Below are 18,501 nucleotides of genomic sequence, written 5' to 3'. Positions count from 1 at the left end.
CAGAGCTAATTCTAGCTTATGGGAAATAGGGGACAGAGGAAAAAGTTAAATGGCACCAGAAGAAAACAACAGACAGATCCAGAATATGGGACATCCTACAAGACAACCAGCCTAACTTTTCAAAAGAAAAAAAAGAAAGGTGTGATTATTTGAGATTAAAAGACACTGAAGCCCTGGCTGGCATAGCTCAGTGGATTGAGCGCAGGCCTGCGGACCAGAGTATTGCGGTTCAATTCTCAGTCAGGGCACATGCCTGGGTTGCAGGCCAGTTCCCAGCAGGGGACTCATGAGAGGCAACCATACATTGATACTTCTCTCCTTCTCTCCTTCCCTTCCCCTCTAAAGATAAATAAATAAAATCTTAAAAAAAAAAGACACTGAGAAACTCTGGTAGGGTAGCTCAGTTGCTTGGAGCATCATCCCAATACACCAAGGTTCCAGGTTCAATTCCCAGGCAGGGCACAACCAAGAGGCAACCAGTGAATGCATAAATCAATGGAATAACAAATTGATGTTTCTCTCTCAAATCAATCAATAAATTTAAAAATAATAAAAGAGGTTGAGAAGACATAATAACCAAATATGATGTATGGACTGTATGATCTTTGCTTGAAAAGATACCAGCTATTCCTGGTTCCACTAAAAAAATTTGAGTATGTAACAGATAGATGATGCTATGGAATTCTTGTTAATTTTCTTAGCTGTGATATCCAAGAGAAAACCTTATTTTTTAGAGATGCATGCTGAAATACTTAGCAAACAAGCATCACAATGTCTGCACTTATTTTCAAATGGCTCAGCACAAAATACATATCCACAAATATAGGAATGAAGCCAATATGAAAAAAAGCTATTAAATTGAGGAAAAAGGTATCTTCTGATTTCTTTGCATAACTGAAATTTTTCTTAATAAAAAGTTTAGGGGAAAACAGTCCAGCATTTGAATATGCACTGATTTCTAAAAAGCAGTAAAATAAAATTTGTGCATATACATTTCTGTAAGTTAAACATAAACACACAGCTCAATTCAGACAATACAGCTTCAGGCTCCGAAATCTGCATAAACGATAACCTGGAGCAGGAAAGCCATCAGTGCTCTTCGAACCTCACCCCGCAAGACCAACTCCACGGTCCCACTGCCTCCGTATCTGGGAGCACCTTCAGCACCGGAAGTCCCGTTTTATTTGTACTCTAGGACCCCCGAGTGCTATGTACCGCCGCAGGAGTTTGGGTTCCCAGGGGCAGAAAGCCCAAGGAGCACTCCCTGCTCAAAGAGTTAACAAGGGTAGAAGGGCTTCAGAACGTACCAGCAAAAGGAAGCAGTCCGTGCCGCACGGCTCCGGTTCAATCTTGATCTCTTTGTTCTTGCGCTTATACACATTAGGGGTGGCGTGGAAAGCTGGAAAACACAACACTGTCCTGTCTCCAGTGGTTCGCTCCACTTGGCAGGAGAGGGAGGAAGAGAATTGAGTTAGGGAGCTAGTGGGGAAAGATTTGGGTATACACAGCTGCCATCAAGGTGCACAGAATTTAATCACTGCTGGTACCAACACAACCCTTTCAAGCTAGGAAGCATTAGGAACTAATGACGTCCATGATTATTCTGTCCTGACCCTGCAAAGCGCACTGCACTACAATTCAACGTGTAAACACAGACTGGTCCTAAGTCAAGCCATCTTCAGATCGGAAGCCAAGAACTCCATTTGACAAACTAAAATGAAGAGAAGGAAACGGTGACTAGGACGGGAAAAGAGGAGAGCATTTCAGAGCAGCCCACTCACGGTGAAGGAAGCAGTCGTATTTGAAGCAGCGCCGGCAGAAAAGTGTGTGGAAGGAGTGCAGCGATTGCTCCCGCTGCACGGACTTGGCATTGGGGCCATCGATGTTGGGCGTGCACTGAGGGGGCAGTGCATTGGGGTCAGACATCTCTGTTAGCTCCCGATACCTATTTAAGAAAAGAGAGGTAAGAGTTCCTTCCCAGAGAATGTCTTCACTGAGCAAACACAGGTTGGGTGCTCAGAGTCTTCCAGATGCAGTCGGCCAAGAGAGCGTGGGAATTCGTACGAGGGGCGATGTACAAATCCCCATGCTCAGTAATGGTGTACAATGAAGTTGGTACCCCTCTGCAGTTATGACAGGCAGGCATATGTCTGAAAGTAGGGGAGGGAAAGATTTGATAAGGATGGTGCTGGGGTAACTCTCCGGAAAATTGGCAGAATTATAAAAGCTCTCTGCCCAGACTTACTCAAAATCCAGGAAACAAGGACCCTTAATGTGGGAATGGGTATTTTGGGGTCAGCCAAGTAATAATCAGAAGTGTGGCAAATCCTCATGCACTTACCATAAATAAGGCTTCCTACTAACCAAAGTGCAGGCCTGAATAAAAATTTTGCCCGCTCACTCTACACGGCCTGAAGGGACAGCTTTCCCTACCTCTCCTTCATGTCATCGGGGACACCATTCTCAGGGAACATTGAGGCAATTGCACTGAAGATCATGTCATTTGGGAACTGTTTCTTGGAACTCTTTTTGTTGCCTGAATTAAAAAAGATAAAAAGTTCCTGAGTGCTATCTATAATTAGAATATGCAAATGAGACTATTTGATGATTTTTCCTTTTATCACAGCACTTTGATTAGAGCTGGTTTGTAAATCTAACCATTGGCTCTTTAGAAATAGCCTTTAAAGAAGGTCAAGGCTACCTGGACTTACCTAATAGGCTACCAGTAAATAAAGAAATCAGAGTCACTTATACATTAATGATAAAATTCACTGCCTAAGATAGACGCTGGAGATGAAAACCATAGTTTTTACGGAGATCTGAATATACAAGAATCTGATCATAATGTTGATGCTGAAAAAACAAAACTGGCCCCGGCTCTTGTGGCTCAGTAGATAGAGTGCTGGCCTGCGAACTGAAAGGTCACTGGTTCAATTCCCTTTCAGGGCACATGCCTGGGATGCAGGCCTGGTCCCCACTTGGAGGCATGGGATAGGCAACCAATCCATGTAGCTCTCACACATTAGTGTTTCTCTCCCTCTTTCTCCCTCCTTTCCCCTCTCTCTAAAAATAGATAAATAAAATCTTTAAAATAAAAAAAAACAAGACTGATATTGTATTATAACTTTGTTTTAACAAAAGAGACACTATGTCCCTGGACATACAGTATAATTAAGCATGAAATAATTAAATATTAACATGGAAAAATGCTCATAAGGTTACATAAAAAAGGGAAACAGATTTATATATGTGTGTATGCACACATGGCACAATCTCAATTTCACGTAACACAAACAGGTTGACATATATGTACTTAAAAATGACATATATTTGAAATATAACAGTGTAATAGTGTTACATACAAACATTTTACATTTTTTTAGATCTAAAAGGAAGTCTTAATGCTGGTTATTCCCAGGGAGCAGGATTATGAGGCAATTTTATTCTGTTCTTTGTAACTTTTCATGTTTTCCAAATATACCACTTTCATAACAGAAGTGGAAACTGACTACACCCTAAGTTCTACTTCTTCTCCACTGGGTCGCAGCTTCGTGAGCGATTAGTCAGTGGCCACCGTCCTCATTTTAAGTGAACCAACGCCAGCAGTGAATCTATTTCCTCCTCCTCCCCCCTTCCTGTCACTTGGAAGGGAAATAAGGAAGCAGTGCTGTTTACCTTCGATAGCATGTCGTTTTCTCTTCCTTGTCACTGGCAGATCTTCTTTGCTGTCATCTTGCTTTCCATCTGAGGTGTCATTGTGCCCCTCTTCCTCCTCATCTGAGTACTGATTCAGGGCATCGACCAACTCCAGAAAAACAGCATCACTAATGAGAACAGACCCAGGGATCATCTCTGAAACATAAGGATTAAATGGAGGAGCAGTGATTGTTTCATCCGCCATCAGCCCTCCCTGGAAGGTCTTCTTGTACTGGCTCCTGAGGCCCAGCTGGGTGTCGTGTGTACATGTTTACATGGACCACCAGGGAATTACAACAATTTGAGAGGCTCACACAACTGCAACAGTTTGGCTGACTAGGGTAGGAAATTGAGTTACAGGCTTTATTCTTACTGGGTTACTTCACTTCTACAATCACAGGTCACACTGTATTTATGGTCCAAAACCTCAGAGAAATGTGCAAATAATATAAATGGGACAGAAAAAGAATGACACCATGAAAATGGACTTGGTTTTGCTGCTAATTGGCCAGTAGTGACTTCTTTGAAAGATAGCATTTTTTTCTAAAATCGTATTATATGGAGTTACACTACACCTTAGTCTTTGAACACTAGGGGGCGTAGTGGATAAATGCACTTCAACAACATCTTAACAGCACCCACAACTGTTAAAAGAGCAGGTGAAGCTACCGGTCTGCAAATCCATGGGAGTCTCTCCCCATCTCCCCACTTCTTGCACAATGACAGCATTTTCCAGAACTACTAAACCCAAATGACTTTCTTCTGGGAAAGGCAGGATATCATAGCCAACTTCTGAGATATCGACCTCGGGGACATCGGGCTCAGGGCCGGAGGACAGAGTTCGGCTCACTGCCATTCTCAGAGAACGTAAAGTGAAGAATCAGTGGCCTGGGATGAATTTATAAAAAACTTCTAAAATCAAACCATTGTACACGGAACTTTTTCCTGTCACCGATTACTATATGATCCTTTTCTGTCCCAACTCCTTTTAAAACTTCACTGGAATATTTTATTTTTTTTATTTTTTATTTATTTATCTTTAGAGGGGAAGGGAAGGAGAGAAGGAGAGAAATATCAATGTATTGTTGCCTCTCACGAGTCCCCTGCTGGGAAATGCCCTGCAACCCAGGCATGTGCCCTGACTGGGAATTGAACCGCGATCATGTGGTTCGCAGTTAACTGGAATATTTTTAATACAAAATTCCTATTCTCAGCCAGGTGACTACACTGGAATGTTCTCCAGTGTGTGCACTGCAAGGCAGCAGATAAAAGGAAGATGATGATGGACCAAAGAAGAGGCACAAAGTTTTCTCCCGAAGGGCCCAGCACCACTACCTTCTTCACCATGGACTTTCCCATCGTAGTTATTGATCAGCTCTTCAATGAAAGTTTCATCTTCTTCTTTCACCTCATCTCCCATGTACGGGATATTGCACAAAACTGTTTCATCTTCTACCTGAAATCAAACCAGATGTGATTCGTTCCATGAATCCACTATGCAGCTCCTCTTTTCTGTTTAACTAAATCTTTGCTGAGCTTTATTTGCTGCTTGAATCTCCTAAAAATGACTGTGTTCACAGTTGCCTGCATTTTGAAAACTGGCCATTGCTCTGGCCAAGTGGCTCAGTTGGTTAGAGCACTGTCCTGATACGCCAAGGTTGCAGGTCCATCCCCAGTCACGACACATTCAAGCAGCCAATGAATGCAAAAATAAATGGAGCAACAAATCCATGTCTCTCCCCTTTCTTTCTATCCCCCCCTGCCCTGTCCCCTGGAAAATCAATTAAAAATGAAAATATACACTTAGTGGGAATGTAAAATCAATCGCACTATGAACTACAAATATTTGCTGGCAATAAGCAATACTAATGAATTTTTTCATTTTTTGGTTCAGCAGAGAACATAGTCATTCTTAATCCTCAACTATCAAAGTTACTCTGAACTTTTATTTTAAGAGAGGATTACCTTTTGTAAACCTATATCCCATTCTAGTCAGAAATGTTATCTGCCACCAGGCAGAGGACAAGCAATGGCGTATGTAGAGAAGACTGCTATCAGGACCACAAATAACCCCAGCAGGAGTCAGCACAAAGGCCCAGATGAAAGGACTGTGGATCCCTGTGCACCTCATTTAGCTCAGGTGCTTTCACAGCATCTTGCCTTTAGGGGATTCAGAAAGGACTAAGCCATTGGCAGGGAGTTGTCAACCTGCTTAAGCCTCAAGTGTTTGATGTAGACTGCATTTAACTGCACAGAATATTACAAAATTGGGCTAGGGTAGTAAGGAAAAACTGGAGTCTCGCCCAGTCTCACTCATTCAAAAAAGAACCAGCACTGATGTAGAAAAAATCTTAGAGAGCACATCTAACAAGTTAGAATGACTTGCAATCTACTTTTTAGAGTACATAAATTACAAAAGCATTCTGCCCTGCATGTCTAAGCTTTGTTAAGTGTACTCTGACAATATTTACCTTAAGAGGAGTGTCAGCATGTCAACATAAAAAATCTCAAGAGTTTAAACAATTACCAGTGCTTTCAACACATACCATAAAGTTCTGCTGGAGAGGGGACCAGGAATACATGATGGGAACCAAGGCAACTGTGTTCAGAGACCTCATTAACATGTGCTGGCTTGCAAATCCCGGGAAAATGCTCTCTATGGTACACTGAAAAATAAACAACAACATGGAGGGGGAAAGGCAAGCACGCAGCCCAAGACAGAATCGGAGTTTCCTTCCAAAATGATCCCAGTAGCCTTCGAATTCTTTCACATAAGCTGAACGTTGCGTGGCAGTCAGCTCCTAAAACGAAGCACTGCACTGTAAACCTGTGGGAAGCAGGACCGTCCCTCATCCACCTCTGCATCCTCCACTGATCCAGCACAGTGCCTCCCACACTCAATGATGTTTATTCAAATCCCACACCTGCTGCTTATTTCGACCTAAAACTGCTGGTCTCCTTGGGCTGAGAACAACAGCAAAGGGCCTCTGAAAGTCCTACGAGATGAGGAGGCAGAGGAGGAAGTTTTCCCAAAGACCTAAACTTTAAGACAGCAGACACCAACCTAGCTGCCCAAGTGACGCGGACAGTGCGGGGGGGAAGCAAAACAAATTATAGTTATATCCTGCTTTGGGAACCAAAATCACTCTCAATACACTGCCTGCTTTTTGTATTTTTAAAAAAAGATTTTATTTATTTATCTTTAGAGGGGAAGAGAAGGAGAGAAATATCAATGTATGGTTGCCTCTCATGAGTCCCCCGCTGGGAACTGGCCTGCAACCCAGGCATGTGCCCTGACTGGGAATCGAACCACGATCGTGTGGTTTGCAAGCCTGCGCTCAATCCACTGAGCTACACCAGCCAGGGCTGTATTTTAAAAATAGTATCTCTCTACAAAACTAGAAAACTTGTTCATTTACAATCAAGGGTATCTCTCTGATCAGTATCCTCCTGTCCATTGTCCAGGGCACCCCTGTTCCAATGTCAACGTGCTGAAGGTGCCTAACGAGGCACAAAAAGAGGCTGTTAAGCCTGGACACAGAACCCAGGAAAGTAGACAGCAAATGTCTTGTTTTTCTTTTTTTTCCTAAATAGGAATAGGTACAGAGAAAAATTTATTTATTTACTTAGATTACATTTGTTCATTTTCAGAGAGAGGAGAAGGGAAAGGGAAAGGGAAAGGGAAAGGGAAAGGGAAAGGGAAAGGGAAAGAGAAAGAGAGGGAGGGAAACACCAACGTGCCAGGGAAATATCGATCAGTTGCCTCTCCCACGTCCCCAACTACAGACCTAGCCTGCAACCCAGGCATGTGCCATGACAGGGAATTGAACCGGGGACCCTTCGGTTCACAAGCTCAATCCACTGAGCCACACCAGCCACAGCCAAATGCTTTGTTTTTCCATGAAAAACCCATGATTATGCTCATCAAATGAGGAGAACAATAGGCGAGAAGTTTCTGCTTTAAGCTACAGATTGGCCATGCTCGTTACTCAAAACTGACTATAACAGCTGTATCATTATCCTTACTTATTTTCTAATCACAAATATAAGGAAGAGAGGAGGGCTGAGCTCAGACACCCGGAAGTACCTTTTTGAGAAAAGGATGCCCACTCACAGGCTTCATCAACTGGACAGGTTGAACACGAAGCTTCTTCCATTCTTCATTGAGAATCTGGGTTTTTTCTTGAACCTTTGCAAAATTTGCTACATACAGAGCCTAGCAAAGCCAAGAAAAAGGTTGTTAGGATTTTAAGAGAAGAATAAAAAAAAAATCCAACCCCCCCACATAGGATCAATGTATTAAAACACAGAGACTTTCACTCGGGAATTACTCTTCACCTTTGCGCCCATGTTTGCCTGAAGCCGTTTCAGTTGTCGGAGTCTCATGTATTCGGACTTAACTTTTCTTTTCCAGTAAGTGATGCATTTGGAAGTTGGAGGATTTGGTATATCCATTTTGCTGTAATCTAACAGACAGGGACAAGAAATAGCATTTTACTGCCTCAAAGTGAAGCATTCCTCGAATTCAAACAGTCAATTCTGCTTTCATCCCCACTGTGTTTATTCATGAAGACATACATTTAAGGAGCCCAAACCTATGAGTTCAACAGAAAGTTTCAATCGAAAGATTTCCCATCAGGAAAAATCCTTTAATTCCTGGTCTCATTACCTAAAAGCTTACCCTTTGTCTTCTTGTGACAACTTGTTTTTAATTTAGTGGCCAAGAAGTTCTCTCATAGATATTTAGGAACTTGAATTACTTGGAAAATTTTGAAGCCTATTCACTGCTTGGATTAAAGGAAATGTTCGGCAAGAATGAAGTCAGTCTCAAAGGGGTTCGTGGGAAGACCCACACTACAAAACTGCACCTGCCTAACTGCGCCGCCCCCCCCAGCAATAACAGGAGGGGTGACAACTGCCTAATTCCATCTCCGAGTCAAGCGCATATGGAAGTATGTAACACTGGAAACAACTGTGTTTGAGCTAAGAGTCACAGTGTTAAAGAAGTACATGTATGTGACACACACTACCTACCTGTGGGAGGCAGGGGAAGGGCTGGGTTTCTAGGGTGCCTTCTGTCCTTCGGAGAAACAGTAAGACATAAAGGCAAAACAAATGTTCGGGTTTTCAAAAGAGAACAGACAGTGGTTTTGAAGTCAGTGAAGGGCATTCAGACCCTGATACCCTCAGGAGGCTGCTCCCCCATAACCACGAAAAGTTTGAGGGCTCTGATCCCACCGCCTCTTCATGGAAGTCAGGGTGCGTCCCAGCAACACGAGATGCGGCTGGGAGAGCCCTCTATTGCACTAAATCCTCTCCTTCCCGTCACACGCACAGATACATTCTCCCCATCACCAAGCTCACTCTCCTGCTTTTCTGAACCAATTTCTAGGCTCAGCCTGCAGCCCCATCAATTATTTCAGAGAAAGAATAAATGTTATATACATTTAAAAATCCAACAAACCCTACAGGATTATGTTTTTACTCTATATTCACCATTTAGGTTTCCTAGAGAACTAGTTCAGTTCACTTAACCTAATATTTTAAGTTTCTGAAAACACTCCAAGGAGCTAGGAAGAGCCAAACTTTGAAACAGAAACTAAAGTTTCCAACTTTGTTTTTTAAAATGTCTTTTAAAATATTTTCTTTTCGAGTTTACTATTATATTTCTTCTAAAGAATCATTTAAAAAATTACCTGCTTTTTCCCATGAGAACTGACAGCACAGACGGGAAACAGCAAAACTGAACCCACTGCCACACACGCGCCACAGCCCAGCCGTGAGCACCATCACACTCAGCCCAGGGACTCGGTGTCACTTGGCAAACCACACACACTGATGTGATGCTACCGGTAACTTAGAAGATAAATCAAAGAAGGAAGGAAGAGTCGAAATTCACTACCTTTACTATTTCACTGTAAAACAGATTCACTGTTTACTATAAACTTAAGTGGTTCAAGTTCTTAAAAACAGAATTCCCTGTGAATTAAATATTCTCTCTCTGGAAGAAGGGGAAAAAGGCATAAACTAGGTATCCGAATCTCAGAATGTTAAAATACTGGGCTATAAAAAAAAATTGAGCTGACGTGAATTTCTCTCCTGCAAATGGCACCACCTCTCTTCCGCTCTCTTTTAAATATTTCTCATTCTTCTTTAGAATGGGCCAAACAGGGACTCTGACTGACAAAACTATTTACGAACACACACCACACTCCCACGTAGTATTAAGTAGCTATCTGTATAATTTCTGTAGAACAAAATTAATAGTCTACTACAGAAAATGAAAAAATGGTTCAAATGTAGGACACAACCGCCTCCTTGAGAAACCTGCACCTACCCGTAACTGAGATGTTGGACAAGTGGCCCAAAAGTTACAGATCACAACTCAGTGAGTCTTCATAAACTCCTCAAAAACTGGGTTTTAATTGCAATCCCTTTCTCATTCATTTTGGAACTCATTTCCCTTTTTGATATAGTAAGCTCAGCACAGTTTGTTGCATCCATTTAAAACTGAAGATCAAGTAATAGAAAAAAATGTAATTCATAGCTGCTCGGGTGTGTGTGTGTGTGTAGATTTCTCAGAGTAGATGGCCACAGAAAAATATCAATACTTTTATTAAAGGGGTTATAACTAAAACGTGATCTCCCATAGTTTGCCAAAAGTTGAGTCAACAGTAAATACACCAAAATAGTCCAGTAATTAATGGCACTTCTAATTTTACTCAAAAATGTTACTTAGCCAGAGACTACCCAGATGCACAAAAATGCCATTGTTTTCATCAATCATACTGTAAAACCACCACACTTCCTCCTTTTAAAATAAAAATGGTATTTGACTTTCATGTGACTAGTGAGGCACTATTTATTTTGCTTTGCCTTTTAATGGGGCTTCAATGTCTCTAAAAGTTTACTTGGCAGTTAGCCAACCTCCATCAAAGTGTACGAGGAAGATGAGACACACTATGGGAACCGACATGGAGGACTAAAATAAATAGCCATAGGACTTCCAGCCAAGATGGAGGTGTAGGTGGAAACACTGTGCCTCCTCACACAACCAAGTTTAAAGACAACAAAGTTTTAGTAACAAAAACACAACCAAAATACAGAAAACTGAACTGTACAGAAGTCCGACAACAACAACCATTCATCCAGATGGGTAAGAGGGGCGGAATCAGTGGCTGGTGGAGCAGGGTCACACAGGAAAAAGCGGCCGGACCGACAGGAGTACAGGCAGAGGTTGGCAGATCCCAAGTGTGGGGTGGCAATAGACGGACCCAGTGAGGGCGCAAGGCGGCTGGCTGACCATGGTCACACATTCGCATGCAGATAAACCAGGCAAAGGAGCGAGCAGTGGGATAGACCGCGCAAACTAGGGCCCCAGCGACAGGAATTAAAGCCTAAAAGCACCAAGTGGAAAAATTTTCAGGGTCCAGGTGCCGGGAGAAGCTCCCAGGCTCACAGAGAGTTCACTGGAGAAACCCACAGGGTCCTGGAGGGTGCACAAGCCCACACACCTGGGAACCAGTACCAGAGGGGCCCAATTTGCTTGCAGGAAGCAACAGAGGGGACAGAAATCCGAGAGAGAGCAGAACAGACGCCATTGCCCCTCTCTGACCCTGCCCCCCACATACAGCATCACAACCCAGCAACTGGGTCGCCCGCCCTGGTGAACACCTAGGGCTCTGCCCCTCATACGTAACAGGTGCGAACAGACCAAGACAACATGGCTCAAGAGGAACAGCTCAAAGCCCCAGAGCCAACACTTCTGAGCGACCAAGAGATAGCCAACCTATCAGATGCACAGTTCAAAACACTGGTGATCAGGATGCTCACACAACTGGTTGATTTTAGTCACAAATTAGAGAAACAAATGAAGGCTAAACTAAGAAAAATAGTGAATATTTTAACTCTAAAATAGACAGGGGGAGGGCAGGAATAGTATGGGAAATGTAGAAGCTAAAGAACTTGTGACACATGGACATAAACTAAAGGGGGGAATGGTGGGGAGGTGCAAGGTGGAGGGGAATGAAGGGGGGGGAAGTGGGACAATTGTAATGGTATAATCACTAAAATATATTTAAAAAAATAAATAGCCATAGATTGGCTCTCATAGCATCTGACACTAACCAACCACTATCACTTCAAAGATATTTTTTTTAATCAAGCAAAGCTAAGTAAGCAAAGAAAGCTAAGCAAAACACTTAGCATTCACTACAGCAGATTTGGAGAAATGGGTTCACTCCTCTTCAGCAATGGGAATGGCACATAAAAATATTTATATTTCTATTAGATCTGTTCTTTAGTTCTTAGACATGCAAAACAGCATTCATGTTTCAGTTAAGTACTAAGCTATTACTAAGTATTAGAGCTTTTCATTATGTTCACTTAGTTCACGTATGCACTGAAACTAAACTCCCCGATTTGTGCCTTGACCAGTGTGGCTCAGTTGTTATGGCATCATCATGCAAAGTGAAAGGTCACTGGTTCGGTTTCTGGTCAGGGCACATGCCTGGGTTGTCCCAGTCCGGGCATGTGCAAGAGGCAACCAACCAATGTTCCTCTCCCTTTCCTCCTCCCTCACGTCCCCTCTCTCTAAAAATAGATAAATGAAATCGTGAAAAAAAAACCCCTCCAAAACATGTTTTGGTCAAGAAGTTTAAAAATAAGTCTATATAAATAACTCCAAAACACAATAAAATAGCAAAAAAAAAAAAAAAAAACCAAAAAAAACCCCCCACCAAAAACATCTAAAAAAAAACACCAAAAATGTACACAAAAAGATGCTCAGCACTATTAATCATTAGGGAAATGCAAATCAAAACCTCAGGGATACACTCTTACAACCCACTAAAATGGCTAAAATTTTAAAAAACTGGTATTACCAACTGGCGGTGAGGATACAGAATAAACCGGAACCCTCATACGGCAGAGGCAGAAGTGCACAGTGGTACAGCCACTTGGGAAAATAGTTGCCCAAGTATAAATACATAGATAGAGTTAAATCTATACTTACCATATAACCTGACATACAATTTCTAACTTTCCAAGAGAAATGAAAATATACGTCCCCACAAAGACCTGTACACAAATGTTCATAGCATCTTTATTATAAGAGCCAAAAAGTGCAAACAAGACAAATATTTAGAGATTTGCAAATGCATACAAAGTGCAGTATATACACACAATGAAATACCACTCAGCGATAAAAAGGAATGAACAGTTCTTATAAATGCACAACGCATTTCAAAAGCATTATGCTAAGTGAAAGAAATCAGACACAAAAAAATGACATAGTATATATGATTCCACTTACATGACATTCTACTACAAAAATTCTAGAAAGGGCAAATGTACACTGACAGAAAGTAGATTACGGATCGTCAGGGGCTGGGGTTGGGGAAAGCGACTAAAAGGAAAGGAGTATAGCCCTGGCTGGTGTAGCCCTGTGGACTGAGCACAGGCCTATGAAGCAAAGGGTCACCGGTTCGATTCCCGGTCAGGGCACATGCCTGGGTTGCAGACCGGGTCCCCAGTGAGGGACACATGAGAGGCAGCCACACACTGATGTTTCTCTCCCACTCTTTCTCCTTCCCTTCCCCTCTCTCTAAAAAATAGATAAATAAAATGTTTTTTTTTAAAACAAGGAAAGGAGTATAAAGGCACTTCTGGGGATGATAAAAATTTTCTATACCTTTGGTGTGATGATGGTTATTTGACTATGTACTTTTATGAAAACCTGCTGAACTATATACATTGTGATTAATTTATTACATGTCAATTTTTACCTCAATAAAATTGATTAAAGAAAAAATAAGTCTTGCCCTGGCTGGTGTGGCTCAGTGGATTGGGTGGCAACCTGTGAACCAAAAGGTTGCTGGGTTGTGGGCCAGGTCCTCAGTAGGGGGCGCACAAGAGGCACCCACACATTGATGTTTCTCTCCTTTCTTTCCCTTCCTCTCTCCAAACCTTTATATATTAAAAATAAATAACATCTTTGAAAAAATTTTTAAAATATTGGATAATTAGAAATAGTAACTACTTTATTTTCAAATCTCTATGGGAAAAGAATGCTATTAAAAACTTGGAAAGCTTTCCCTAGAAAATTGGATCTCAATTTGTTTCAAAGGCTTAAATCAGAATGCAGTTTGCCACTAGTTAGAAATGGGAAACAGTTTTGAAATGTTTGGAGATAAAAGATTTTAGGAACAAGAGTCTGATTTTATTTTCAAATGGATTTACTTATTTATTTTAGATTTATTTATTTATTTTTAGAGATGGGGGAAGGGAGAGAGAAAGACACGGAGAGAGATACATCAATGTGCAAGAGATACATCAATCAGTTGCCTCTCACAAGCCTTTAGCTGGGGACCTGGTCTGCAACCCAGATGTGGTAAGATAGAAAATATGCAACCAGAAACCTTTTGGTTCACAGGCTGGCACTCAATCCACTGAGCCACACCAGCCAGGGCTAGGAACAATATTCTTAACCTTAGAGAGATTGAGATCAGAATGTGTAAGTTCCAAACTTTGAAATTCTTCTATCCACATAAAGGTGTCCCTTTGCAAAAGCTTGTCTTACTTTCTTTTTTATGACAAATAATTTTATCAAACAGCAGGTTAAGTAATGCCTGTAGATTTTTAGATTGTCCACCTCACTCTTTCCTTTTCAGTTCATGGTGGAGATGAAACATAAACAGTAGGGATGAGCCTACCTCTGCAAACAGCTTTAGTAACGCACAGCTGAGCCGGTGTGGCAATCACCAATTTCATGGACATTCCTGTTAAAGTCAAGTCTATGGCCAGGTATATGATAGATCCTTCAAGTAGGCTCTATTAAACACATCTTTAACTTATACTCTCCCACTTCTCCAAGATATTTACATTTGTTATTAGTTTGAGGTTCTGGGCACTATACACTTAGGAAAAAACACCTGTCCTGGCTGGTGTTGCTCAGTGGATTGAGTGCTGGCCGGGAACCGAAAGGTCTCAGGTTTGATTCCCAGTCAGGGCACATGTCTGAGTTGTGGGCCAGGACCCCAGCAGGGGGCGTGCAAGAGGCATGTATCTCTCATACATCGATGTTTTTCTCCCTCTCTTTCTCCCTCCCTTCCCTTCTCTCTAAATAAGTAAATAAAATCTTGAAGAAAAAAAAAACACCTCACAGGAAGCTGTGATCCTGAATTCTATTTAAAATGAAATTACAGCACTATGGCCATAGTTCAATGTGGCCAATATTTTCTAGTGTTGCTTCATTAAAAGAATAAGATCACTTGCACTGTAGACAATGGTGATAAAAATCAAAGACGGACTGATTTTTTTGTGAGACCCTAAGGAAAACATTAGCTCTTACGATACCCAACAATGACTTAGAATAGTTAAAGCAATCTCCTAACAGCTGTCTTGGCTGAGTCTGTACTACACTAGCACAAAGTTTAATATTTCGTGTCTGCTCATTAATTCATTCAATAAAAATAAGGCTTTTTAGTTATTCCATTCTGAATCAATTAGGGCAAGTCAGAGAACACAACACACCAGAAGCACTTAACCCTAACTATCCACCAAGTAATTCTTCACTTTACGTTTTGGAGCTCTCAAGTCTCAACTGACAGACAGGCTGATGGACCAGGGAGACAGAAAACAGCCCCAAACACAATTTGAACAAGTTTAAAGAGAAAAAAAGCTGGGACTTCCTAGGATGGAGATATTCCCTAAGAGCAGTTGTTCCTTTTTAAATCCTCCCCCTCAACCCTAATCTAACCGGTGTAATTCTCTTCACCTTTCTCTACATGCCTCTTTTCCTCCTTTAATTTAAACTACCCTATGTAGAATTGTAAGGTGTTCTTAGTGTTGGTGCCTCAAACTTTTTTCGGTAAGTTGCCAGTTAACAAAGTAGAAACTTTTACTTTTATTTAAAAAAAACAGTTTATTTATTTATTTTATAGAGAGTGGGAAAAGGAGGGAGAAAGACAGTGAAAGAAACATCAATGTGAGAGAGAAACATGGATGGATTGCCTCTCTCATGTGCCCCCACCAGGGACCAAATCCAAAACCCAGGCATGTGCCCTGACCTGAATTGAACCAGCAACCTTTCACTTTGCAGAATGATGCCCAACCAACTGAGCCACACCAGTAGGGGCCAAAGTAGAAACTTTTAACACTTATTCTAAAATAGAAAAAAGATATACTATTTAAGGAAATGAATTGTTACATGCTTCACATAAAGCATGAATTAAGGGCAGGAACTGTTTCTCAGAGGACTAAGGAAGCCAGATTTCAGATATCTAAAATTAAACCCACAAAATCAATATTTTAAATAGTTTTTCTTAAAGGCAGGCTAATTCAAAGGCAAATAAAATAAGAGAAACAAGTCCAATTACATTTTCTCGCCTTTTACCTTCTCACAAAAGTGGTCTTGTTAGTAAAATTTCATCGTTTTAATCCTAGGCTCTTATTCTAGTGCTGTTTCAAACATAATTCAAATAACACCATAATGAAACCATGTCAACCTCAGACAGTTTTAAAGCTGTGTCTTAACATCAAGTTCCATGATTGGACTACAAGGACTCCGCCAATTAGGAGCAGAGTTAGGATCCAGATCTCCGATCGCCAGACCCAGAGATCTGCCTGCAATTTATGTATCCCCCAAATATGTACTGAGCACCTACTGTGTGTCTGGCATTGTTTTAGGTGCTTAGGGAACATCTGTGAATAAAACAAACAGAACCTGGCCAATGTGGTTCACTTGGTTGCAGACAAGTCCAGTAACTGAAGGGTTGGCCGTTGGATTCCTGGTTCAAGCAACATACCTAGGTTTCGGTTCAATCTCTGGTCCAGGTGCTTACGGGAGGCAACTGATTGATGTTTCTCTCTCTACCACTCTCTATAAAAGCAATGAAAAAAGTCCTTAGGTGAGGATAAAAATCAAACAAACAAACATCCCAGCTCTTGGAGAGTTAATTCACACAGTGATACACACACTCAACATAAACCTTGACAGTAAGATTATTACATTTTTGTAGATAGTCCTTGCCTCTACTGTAATTGTGGTTATAAAACCGCACTTATCTCCAAACGCACACTTTCTTCTATGTAAGTGAGTAATCTCTTTTATCAATGCCAAACCATCCCAGCCCTGGGGATTCCAAGGCTTAAAATAGACAAGCTCTCACAGAACCTCTGACAGCAACTTCTGAGGCTGGAAACTTCATTCAATGCCGGTTTCCTAAACTTAAAAGCACCGGGTGGGAGATTTTTCTCTTCAAAGACGTCATCGCAGCAAACGTGGAGAAACAGCACATTCTCTACGCGGTCCTCATACGCACGCAGTAGTACATCGTTCGCCTCGGCTCCTTTCCTTCCCCTCACCCCTCTAGCGTCAGGATCCACACCTAGACTATCCATCTATATCCTTTGAGTTCACCTACAAAAGCCCGCTCTCAATATTCGACCCACTGCACTAACATCCTTCCACATTCCTTCCCTCTTCCCGCCCACCAAACAATTTCATCAGTAGTTACTTTTTACCCAAGTAAGTTTGTCCCACATATTCTAACGCTCACGTCCCAAACACAACGCCTTGCTATTTTTCCTTAAGGTTCTTTCCCTTCTACTGTTTGATCCCCAGGAGAATTCCGGGGTGGGCAAGAATAGGTGCGAGACCAAACTTGGCGAGAGGCGCCCAGCGCCCCAAACCTAAGGAGGCGTCTGCGCCGACTCCACCCCGTGAGAGCCCCATTATATTTTCCAATTTAGGACCTCACTCCTCACCCCACCCAGCCCCTTCCTGTTTTTTACTGCCACCCCTTCCTCAACACCCCCAAACTCAACACCCCCAAACTGAGGCCCCGTGCCTGGCCCTCCCGGTTCACAGCTCCAGGTCCGTGGGAAGCCACCTCGTTAAGGGCCTCCGCAGGTACCACCGCCCACCCATGCCCTCACTACTCTGGGTCTCCCGCCTACCCACCCACCCCGCCCTCCAACGGGATTCCCTGTCTCCGGACCCGCCCCCGCCGCTCCACCTCCCGGACACACCGCCCTCTCCGCTTCAGACGCGGTCCTGGCCGGGGGTTCACTCGCCCCGTCGCCCCCTTCCCCCAGCCCTCGGAACCGGGAGTGGGCGCTCCACTACTCCTCGCAGACAGGCAGTGTGCCTTTCCGTTTTCTCCCAATTCCCTGACACCTTCGCCTCTTCCTCCTAAGGCCTAGGGTGGCGAGGTGCCCGGGCCCGGCCCCACCACCCGGCCCGGGCTTGTTTACTCACTCACCCTCCATCCGGAGCCGCAGGCACCCTCCACCAGGACGCCTGCGCACCGCGGCCCCGCCCCCCGCGCGTGGCCCCGCCCCGCGCCTCCTCCGGCGCGTGCGCACTGCTCCAGTTGCCCTGCAGGTCGGGTCACCTGAGCTTCCTCTTAAAAGCGTCTGATGTTAGGTGTCAACACCGTGTGCTCAGGGGTCGAGGGGTTACAGCTCCAGCCCTGAGGTTTCCAAGGCGGCGCTGTCAGGGGACAGGTTTCTTGGGAAACATGGAGGAGCCACTGATATCTTCTTGAAGATCTTATCCATCGGTTGCACCATCCCCACGTCTCACTTCAGGATTTGAAGCCAACCTGGAAATCCTTCATACAGATCCCTCACACCTACCAATCCCCCCAAACACCTGCTACGGGCTGCATTTATTCTTGCTTTATTCACATCTGACTCTTTTTTTAATTATATTTTATTGATTATGCTATGACAGTCGTCTTGATTTTTCTCCCTTTGCCCCCTGCACCCAGCAACCCCCACTGCCTTAGGTAATCCCAACTT

The 18,501-nt window shown here is 42.8% G+C and overlaps 1 protein-coding gene across 4 annotated transcripts in view; it reads right to left on the bottom strand.

Moving 5' to 3' along the window:
• The window catches only part of EZH1 (enhancer of zeste 1 polycomb repressive complex 2 subunit), a 29,642-nt gene extending 11,624 nt beyond the window's left edge, over nucleotides 1–18,018 (bottom strand). The window contains exons 1-10 of one of the 4 annotated variants that reach the window (XM_037033551.1): nucleotides 17,961–18,018; nucleotides 16,503–16,576; nucleotides 8,035–8,162; nucleotides 7,784–7,912; nucleotides 6,243–6,362; nucleotides 5,032–5,152; nucleotides 3,676–3,852; nucleotides 2,434–2,536; nucleotides 1,782–1,945; nucleotides 1,308–1,399 (exon numbers count right to left, since the gene is read on the bottom strand). In XM_037033551.1, the coding sequence (XP_036889446.1) occupies nucleotides 1,308–1,399; nucleotides 1,782–1,945; nucleotides 2,434–2,536; nucleotides 3,676–3,852; nucleotides 5,032–5,152; nucleotides 6,243–6,362; nucleotides 7,784–7,912; nucleotides 8,035–8,151 (1,023 nt within the window). In that variant the 5' untranslated portion in view covers nucleotides 8,152–8,162; nucleotides 16,503–16,576; nucleotides 17,961–18,018. Of the gene's footprint in view, nucleotides 1–1,307; nucleotides 1,400–1,781; nucleotides 1,946–2,433; nucleotides 2,537–3,675; nucleotides 3,853–5,031; nucleotides 5,153–6,242; nucleotides 6,363–7,783; nucleotides 7,913–8,034; nucleotides 8,163–16,502; nucleotides 16,577–16,870; nucleotides 17,481–17,960 lie in introns of those variants that run through there. The other 3 variants (XM_037033550.1, XR_005064658.1, XM_037033552.1) reach the window with 3 other exon arrangements.
• Between the last annotated feature and the right edge of the window lie 483 nt (nucleotides 18,019–18,501).

Source organism: Sturnira hondurensis, unplaced genomic scaffold (assembly GCF_014824575.4).
Source record: "Sturnira hondurensis isolate 20B ecotype Veracruz unplaced genomic scaffold, ASM1482457v3 Scaffold0021632, whole genome shotgun sequence".
Taxonomy (NCBI): domain Eukaryota; kingdom Metazoa; phylum Chordata; class Mammalia; order Chiroptera; family Phyllostomidae; genus Sturnira; species Sturnira hondurensis.
This window is presented reverse-complemented; position numbering and strand designations above follow the sequence as displayed.